At 39.1% G+C, this 9,688-nt stretch overlaps 1 protein-coding gene across 15 annotated transcripts in view; it reads right to left on the reverse strand.

The window, feature by feature from the left end:
- The window catches only part of ANKRD44 (ankyrin repeat domain 44), a 365,215-nt gene that overhangs the window by 198,060 nt on the left and 157,467 nt on the right, over positions 1-9,688 (reverse strand). For all 15 annotated transcript variants that reach the window (XR_005385154.1, XR_005385155.1, XR_005385152.1 and 12 more), the window contains exon 4: positions 168-238. Coding sequence is in view for 11 of the 15 variants with exons in the window: in XM_038585235.1 (XP_038441163.1) it covers positions 168-238 (71 nt within the window). In the remaining 4 variants the exon portion in view is untranslated. The remainder of the gene's footprint in view (positions 1-167; positions 239-9,688) is intronic.

Genomic DNA, 9,688 nt, shown 5'->3' on the forward strand with positions numbered 1-9,688 from the left:
TCTGGCATGCAGGAGGCGCTCCAAAACACAAACTGTTCCATTTTGATAACCCCCTTGCATTAGAAACAAAAGCCTTTTGTTCACAAGCAAGAATCCCTGGTCCAGCAGAAAGCATTTTTCTCTTTCTGGGGCCTGGAGGTGCTAGATTAAATAAGATAATCACTCACTTCACTTCTGGAAGCAACAGCCCGGTGCAGTGGGGTCAGCCACATGTTGTCCTTGGCATTTACACGAGCTCCTGGAAGCAAAAGCACAAGTTAGAGGTATAATGCAGTTCAGGAGAAATTCTACTCATGTTAAATCAAATGTGATATCTTATACTCTTATTTGCCTGGTACAACCACCATATTTTTTTTTCTCTGTATCAGTCATGCACTTTCTAGCCACCAGAAGACAGGAGGAAAGACCAAGCACAGTAGAAAAAGTGAAATCAGGTGCTGAAATGTCACAATAATTGACAATAATTGAGTAAAGACTAGAGGAGAAGTGCAGTGTCTCATTGGACAGGAGACACAGTTGTAAGAAGGCTGAGATTCTCTAGGAGTAAGGAAATGTAGATCTTGAAGAATGAAGAACTTTGCAGGTACATGTGTGTATATAAATATATACATACTTGTGTATAGAATACATAATTATATATAAATATAAAATTTTATGTATATAAAATATCTAACAACATATACTATTTTTAGTCATTAAGTATACTTATCTCACAGGGCACATGATACCCTTCCTGGTGAACTGTCAAGATGAGCAGCCTTCCAACAAAGGTATACTAGAGGTCAGCTGGATTTCAAACAAAACTTATAAAGTTGAGTTTGATGAGATTCGATCTGGGCTGAGGGGATTAGCAGAAATCTTTCTATCCAAGAATCTCGCTTATTTCTCTGGGACCAGCCAGATACTCTGGTAGGAAGAAGCCAGTTTCCATGGAGCTTTTGGACAGACATAACATGAAGCCTATGCAAGTTGCTCATAGCTCCTTCCACTATGGGGAAGGCAGACAGGTTCACACATGAGCCAGAACCAGCTCACACTCAACTTTCTGGGAACATCAGCAATCAGGGAACAGAAGCTCCATGTGGATAGATTCCCAGAGTGTAGAGTATGCTCTCTTTGAACAAGAGCCTCTCAGTTCTCCCTGAATGCAAGCCCACCAAGTCTACAACTGAACCATGGCAACACCCAATATCAGATTCCTTTGGGGGGCAGGGGGGTTCAGGGTTTTTTTTTTTTTTAAGATGTTATTTATTTGAGAGAGAGAGAGAGAGAGCACAAGCAGGGGGTGTGGCAGAGGGAGAAGCAGACTCTCCACTGAGCAGGGAGGCCCACTCAGGGCTCGATCCCAGGACCATGGGATCATAACCTGAGCTGAAGCAGATGTTTAACCGACTGAGCCACCAGGCACCCCCAGATTCAGGGTTCCGATCACTCTTTTGCTCAGATGGAAAATTTTGTGAAATAAAAGAGAAGGATAAGATAAATATGTGCGATTATCCCTGTAGATGCAATAAGAAGAGCCTATGTTAGCCTCAGGACAACAAGGAAGGAAGCTCACGAAGAAGAAGAATGGAGGGATGAATTAAAGAAACTAGAAAGTAAGGCAGAGGAGGGCATGCCTCTGGAACAAGGGGCCAAGAAAATGAGTCAAGTAGAAGCAGGGATTGTCTAATCTCAGCAGGCCAAGGACAGCTGAGAGCTAAAAAATAGAAACCTAGTTTTTAAAAGAAAAAAAAAAAAAAAAGAGCAACAGGAGACTTTCATGGGTAAAAGTGAGCTAGAAGGGTGCTGGGGGGTGGCTCAGTCAGTTAAAGTGTCTGATTCTTTTTTTTTTTTTTTTTTTCTTTTTAAGTGTCTGATTCTTGATTTTGGCTCAGGGTTGTGATCCCAGGGTCATGAGATGGAGCCCTACAACGGGCTCAGAGCTGGACATGGAGTCTGCTTAAGATTCTCTCTCTCTGCCTCTCTTCCCTCATCTCTCTCCCTCTAAAAAAAAAAAAGAATGAACTAGAAATTTAGGTTAAACCACCAGCTAAGAATAAATAACAAATCATGGGACTTACACTATTTTTTTTCTCTTAACTGAAGAACAAATACCATCAACAATATTAATTCTAGAAAACAAGAACATAATAATCCCTAAAACAAAGAGAGAAAGAATGTCTCTCCTTCCCTCCCCCTATTCTCATTTCATTGGTTTGAGACCAGGCCAGGTACAAGTAGTTTTTTAAAAGCTCCCCAAGACCCAAGGTTATTTTAATATGCTGTCAAGGTTGAAAGCCACTGATAAATTGTTGTTTAGTTCATCAAGCTTCGAATCCTAATTCTACTAACACCATCCAGGCAGCTTACTTGAGAAGGCTCAAGCCCCTTATATCAATAGGATCAAATAAAATCAACTTGGACATGCTAGAATCAAAGGTGGTAGGTACCTCCCTCCCCTGCAGCAGGAAGTCCTGTGTCAACTGCTTTGGAGTGAACGTCCTAAAGGGCTGGATGCAAATCTCCTCCCCAGGGGATGCCTGCCTCAAGCTAGCCCTTCTGCTTGTCCTGTCCATTTTTAAGGAACTCTGTGTCACAAAGTCAAACCAGTCATCTGAGAGGAAGAACCCCTGGCCACAGCATACTCTGTGTCTGAGTTGTCACCTAGCTGTCTGCATGATGTCCCTTGAGCACTCTAGTCATCCCTTCCTGCAGTATGTTTGTAGGAAGGAACACTAGGTGTGTCAGAGGTGATACCTGCTATGGGTATCACATCGGTTCAGACTCAGAGCCTCAAAGTCAGTGTTGTCTGATGGCAATATAATGTGAGCCACGGATGCAATTTTAAGTTTTCTAGTAGCCACATTAAAAGGGGGATAAAAAAGGGAGGGATTTAAAAAAAGGTAAAATTAATTCTAGTAATATATGTATTTAGCCCAGTGTATCCAAAATACCATGTAATCGAGTCTAAAAATTATTGAGATAACTTACATTATTTTTTTTTCATACAAAAGCTTCAAAATCCAATGCATATCTTACCGTATAGCACATCTCTACTGAAACTGGCCACACTTCAAGTGCTCAGTCGCCACAGCTGGTTTGGGACTACCATGTTGGACAGTGTAGATCTAAATGCTAAGAGGTAGAGCCCAGAGGTAGAGCCAAATAATGGCTTCTCATTTTCCTGGAGCTCCCTTTAGTTCTAAAGGGACTCCTATTATTACAGCTGTGCAATTGCTAAGAGCCTTGTTAAAAATCACGAACATAATCTGAGCTCTTACCCTGTAGACTAACCTACATGTAGTCCACTGAATAGGGAGATGCTATTACAAAGCCAATTTTGTAGATGAAGGAATTAATATGCTCCAGGTACCCAGCTAGGAAGCGGCAGATTTGAACCCAGACAGCCTGACTTCAAAGCCTAAGCTCTAAGGCACTGTGCCTCACTTTAGAACTAGCCATTCACCTAAACATTGATTAAGCTTCCCTTCTATTTTCCCTCTCTTTCTCTCTATTCCTTATAACCATTCCTCTCTCCCTCTGTCTCTCTCTCCTTTTCTCCATTTTCATGTATATTTTTTCAAATATATGTGTGTACATATTTCCTTGATTTTATTTCCTTCTTTCTCACCTCTTTCCTTTTAGCTCCAAACACTGGTTATAATAATATGAAAGAGAAATACATATTTTATTATTCATAGTCTTTGACAGAGTAAATTTTGCATTGCCTGTGTATAAACTTAAAAAGCTAATGCAAGAAGAACCCTAAATGAAAATATGCTTCTCAAAATTCATCAAGGAGAGGCAAATGAAAGCAACATTACCATACTGTTCCACACCCACCATATTGGTGAAAATTATGAAGTATGACAATGCCAAGAGTTAGCAAGGGTATGGAGCAATATTAAGACTTACATGCAGCTGGTGGGAGTATGAATTGGTACAAATGCCTTTGGGAAGCAATTTGGTGCTACCTAGTAAAATTCACAAGGCATGTAATCTATTACCCAGCAGCCCCCCAATCATATGCCCTGGACAAACTCTCATATGTGTATACAAATGTTCACTGCAGTATGTTTGTAATGGCAAAAATTGGAATCTTAAGTTGGTTAAGAGGAAAATGAATAAATACATTGTGATATATTTCTACAGTGGAATGTCCCACTGTCGTGAAAATAGAAGGGACTGAAGTTTCATATAAACAGATGCACTTCAAAAACACAACATGAATGAACAAATGAAGTTGCAAAATAATACCTATGGCATAATGCCAGTTATATATAGTTTTTAAATTTATAAAAACAATTTTATGTGTTGTTTGTGGATGCATAGGCATGAAATAAAAATAATAAATGAGGCTAAAGAGAACAGACACCAATTCCGGATAGTGGTTGCTTTTAGGGAGGGGTGGTGGGAAAAAGGATGAAGTATGTATGTCAAATGGGCTGGAAGTACGTCTTCAGTATTTTAATTAGAAAAAAGATAAGATACAAACATGGAAAGAGTGTGAAGATTTCTTAAAGCTTGGTGTACATGTGTATTACTTGTATTAGTCTCCATATTTTATGTTTGAAATATTTACTATTAAACATTTTTAAGAAAGCTAGTGCATTTGAAGTTTTACGTTTCTTCATAAAAATGGAGAGGATTAAGATGCTTTTTCTTACACTATCTTTTCTCACTTAGTGGTCCTTCTTCTTGGTAAAATGACATTTCCATATATAAAGCGGCCCAATCCTAGTCTCTTCCAGGATTTTCCTAAGGCTCACCCAAGGTGAGTAAGTGATGGAGAGCCACAACTGCTATTGGAGTTGTAGATAACCTCAGTTGCACAGTCTAATTTGAAAAGAAATTTTCAAGTCAACAATGTGTTACTTGCTGGTCTCATTGTTACTTGCTTCTCCTGCTCTCTCCCCTCCACAACCACAGGAGCTGATCCCACAGGTGGATGCCCAGCTGTAGAACAGATTCCAGGTCAGCATACCCAGGAAACGTGAGACCATGGAAGCCCATGATGACCCGAAGGTGAGAGAGTTTCTAGAATCATATGGAATCTTTTGCTGTCTTTCCAAATGACATTTTATCACCATGTTTTGAATCTATCCATCTCATCCCAGTAGCTCCTCACCAGGCTGACCACCAACCAGGAGCCTACTGCATGCGTGTGGTACCCGCCCAGACCTGTGTCCACACTGCTTTTGCCACTGCATGTTGAAATCTTACCTTTAGTCTTCTTCTACCTTCTTCCTGGCTCACCTCTCTCCCTCTCTCCCTCCCTCTCTCCCTTCTGTCTCACACACAACTTAGTTCTGTCTTTGTGTGTGCGCGCGCTAGAATGCTCTATAACATGTTTCCAAAGGAGATAACTATGGAATTAATGACATCTCCATATATAAAGCATGAATGTATTATAAAAGGTTGGTCATAAAGCAAAATACTGGAATCTTTGGTGTTAGAATTGTTAATAAATTACTCTATAGCCTTATGAGGTAGTTGTGATGATTTATAAGAATTCTTAATAATGTGGAGAGATGTTCACAAACTACTGATAGGTGAAAAAAAGCAAGTGCTGAAATATTATATATGGAGTGAGCCCACTTTTGTAAAAACATTGAACAGTCTAGAAGGATAAACCACAAAAGCCCTGAGATCACTTTCTGGCACATGGTAAGCATGACATAATTGCTTGCTAACTATTATCAGCAGAGTCAGGGACTAAGGGATAGAAACTGGGGGCATCTGCCATCAGCACAATGTGCCAATTTAGGTCTAAGACCAGGGTGGACCTAAATTAATAGTTGCCCATTGAAGGATGCTTTCTGGCTAAAGGAGAGATTCCTTAACGTCTCCTCCACTGAGGCAGTTTGAACAGCAGCTTTGAAAATCTGCCTATTGGGATGCCTGGGTGGCTCAGCGGTTGAGCGTCTGCCTTCAGCTCAGGGTGTGATCCCAGGGACCTGGGATGGAGTCTCACATTGGGCTCCTCGCGGGGAGCCTGCTTCTCCCTCTGTCTATGTCTCTGCCTCTCTCCGTGTGTGTCTCTCATGATTAAATAAATAAAATCTTAAAAAGAAAATCTGCCTATCACCACGAAAAGCAACAGTACTGTTTTACTTCATGTTTTGATCATACAAATAATGCATGAATGCATTCTTCTTTAAAAAAAATGAATTTACAGATTTGGGTAAATTCCTCTTAAGTATCATCCTCAATGCTGGCCTCTCTCCACCTCCTGAAAAACAACATTGCTCTGAGCCTGGTACAGAAGCTTCCAGGTTCTTTTATCCCTTCACATGTCAAATATGTGTACTATGGAAAATTGAGAGAATTAAGCTGAGTGGTCAGTACAATACTCTTTTTGTGTATTTAAAACATTACACAATAATTTTTTAAAAACCTCCAATGTTTCATGAGTACACTTTTACATAGATTATATCATATTGTAATAACTGTCTGAATATTGTCTCCTGTTGCAATAACACTGAATTTCTGAATTGTTTCTGAATTGACCCCCAGAATTATTTCACCCAACAATATAGTTTTCATATCTATCTCTGTTGATACTTACAGTAGGAGTCCATTTTTTTAAATTACTACATGTATTCCAACATATAAACACACTAAATTTTTTAGACATTCTCTCCATTGATGGGTATGTCAGTTGTTTCCACTATTCCATTATCCAAACAATGCTGCTGTGAATATCCATAAAATGATTCCTTTGTGCAAACACGCAAGTATTTGTCTAGGACAGATAATTAGAAATGGACTTTCTGTGTCATGGGTTATGCACACTTTTGGTTTTAATCCTTAGTCTCCACCCTCCAAAGACAGCTCCTGCATGAGATTGCTTAGTTTCCCACATCCTCGTCAATACTTGATGTAGTCATTTAAAATATTGCAAATCTGATTGGAAGAAAATAGTATCACCTTTTTCTGTTTTCCTATTTAACAGTGAGGTTGGGCATCTTCTAAGATGTTTGTTTACTGGCCCTTTGAAATGCATTCTCTGAGAACTGCTTGTTCATATTCTTTGCCTATTTCCTCTATTTTTTCCATTATATTGTTATACTATATATTATATTACATATTTCATTTTATTATATTGTTTCTTCTTATAATTTATACATTTACATTGTATTGTTATTACTATTATATTTATATATTCTGAAAACTTCCAGTTTTATGTAGATCCAAATGTGGCTTTTAATATTAAAATTCTTTCCAGGAGAAAAATGACCCCAAGTTGCTAGGTATCATAAAGCAACACACACCCAGCCTGTCACAAACAACCAACACCAGGATTGTTTCTGTGCAGCATTAGAATCATTTGAGGAATTGAAAAATAATTAGAAATCTAGGAAGTGGCTTCCTGCAGTCTCCATCCCTCCACTCACCCTCCTCCAGAAGGTTAAAAAGGCAGCTGCCAGAAAAATCTCCTCTCCTCAAACAACAAAATTATTATGACAAAAGCAGAGTTATCTGAACGAGGACCAAGCGCTATTTCATCAATGTCATCTCCTGCCACCAGCTTCCTCATCCTCTTCCGTCGAACACGTCCAAGAGTCTTGTTTACATGGCAGAGGGAGATGTCGGATGGTTTTGAGTTGAATATTTATAACTGATTTTTCTAAAGGAAGCTTCATGTTATTTACCTGCCTGTCAGGCACTATTGTGCCCTGAAGGACAGAGTCTGCATGTCTAATGATTTAGAGGCATATGCTTTTTACCCAAGGACATTCTTAAGCTTAAGCATTAAAAAAAAAAAAAAAAAAGTGCTAGTCTATAGCTGATTCTTCAGAAATAAAGATTCAACTCAAAATTGTCAGGCATATACTCTAATTATAAATTAAGTATGCTTTCATCATATCCCTATTACCACTTGATTTGTTTTCATAGACATCAAGAGTAAAGGAAACTAAGTCTCTTTCCCAGAGGCAGTATTTCTGTTCTCTTAGCCTTGTCATCCAAGAAGTAAAACAAAGGAAAAAGGTAGACTAAGTGCCTGAAAAACCTTATAGGCCAGAGAGAATGACTGATTCTTAAGGCTGATTTATCCAAAGTTTGACTTTTAATCGTAGAAATAAACAAATATGAAAGAAAGAGCATATGATATATGATTATAATGAGACCAGCTTGCTATTGATTTTGCTTTTAAACAAACAGACCAAATGTGGTCACAGCCCAAAAGCACCATCCTTCAGAGCAATGACCTTGGAAGAGGTATATGATAATTCAGTGTATGTGGCAATTGCTTAAAACATTTTTCAAACTCCCTTTGGACTTGCCTTTAATACAGTTTACACACCCACCAGAAAATGTCTCATTACTTTATAATCACACCACACTACGGGTGCCAAAACCAGCATTACTTGGTTTAATCACCCCTCTTTCACCAGACCAAAAAAAAAAAAAAAATCAAATCCAACCTCAAAGGATGAATGAATATTTATGCATAAAAGAATCAAAAGGAAAAAAAAAAGAATCAAAAGAATGACCTGCCACTGGCTCTGGCGACAATCTGCATTGAGAATGGTAATCACCTTTTGACAAATCACAGGAAGTGATTTGTGGCCTATATTCTAATAAGTGTATCATTTATTAGATACCACTCGTTTTGTGGCCTATATTCTAATAAATGTATCGTTTTAAATCAGTAGTTATATCCTCAAACACTCCCATGTTAGAAGGTGGGTACCAGTTTTCTTCCTTCAGCCCAGGACTTGAACCCTCATGCATCCCAAGTTTCTCTCTAGGGTACTGTTGGCTGTGCTCCTTTTCCTGTGTGTTCTGCTTCCTAGAGCTCAGCTCTGGTCTCTCAACTCTTAACCACTGATATGTTCACCTGATTTCATTCATGCATCTCTAGCAAATGATTTAGCAAGCTTTAACCTTCTCTTCGCCTTAATCCCAACTCTGGCTACTTACCAAACAGAAGCCAGAGTCAGGAAGGGGAAATAAAGCCAGAATTTGAACTGGCAGTTATAAGAGGAGGAAAGTTTCAAGGTCTGAATTCCTCCCTTTCTACTCAGAGGCATTCAGGGCTCCATCTGCCTGGCTACTAGAAGATAATGTCAGTAGGAATTTAGTGGGCTTGGGTTACACCACACTCTGTAAGTTAATACAACAATGGAGTACACAGCTGTAATGGGCTATTCTGGCAAGGCCAAATTATTTGTCCAACATGGGAATCATTAGCACCTCATTCATTATTAAATTGGAAAACAGTTTGGTTGGATTCCCTAAAGGGTCAGTTGCCAGATGTAAGCTCAGAAATGAAATCATCATGCTCTCGCAATGATATTTCTTTAGGAATTTAATATACAAATTGAATAAAAGACCTTTCAGAGAAATTAAAGCCATGTGAATTCCAAGAGTTTGTCCAAGCTTCCACAGTTGAGTAAAATTTCTAAAGAGCTTCCTCAATGTTCTCCCATACCCTAAGCCTTCCTCATTTGATATGAGGACAAGTGCCATCCAAAATTATACCAGAGAGGCTAACAGCTCAGTAATTCTGAGACCAAATGGGTATGCAGATCAAGATCAATGGGACAGTCTCCAGGTTCTACTGGATCAGCCCCATATAAAGAGAGGCTGGAGGACTCCACCCCATAGGCAGGTGATGTGAAACCATGTTTCTTGAAAGTCCCCAGCCCACAGATGCCTGAGGAAAATAGATGGGTCAACTTCATGCCACAGAATTAAA

This window comes from Canis lupus, chromosome 37 (genome assembly GCF_011100685.1).
Source record: "Canis lupus familiaris isolate Mischka breed German Shepherd chromosome 37, alternate assembly UU_Cfam_GSD_1.0, whole genome shotgun sequence".
Taxonomy (NCBI): domain Eukaryota; kingdom Metazoa; phylum Chordata; class Mammalia; order Carnivora; family Canidae; genus Canis; species Canis lupus.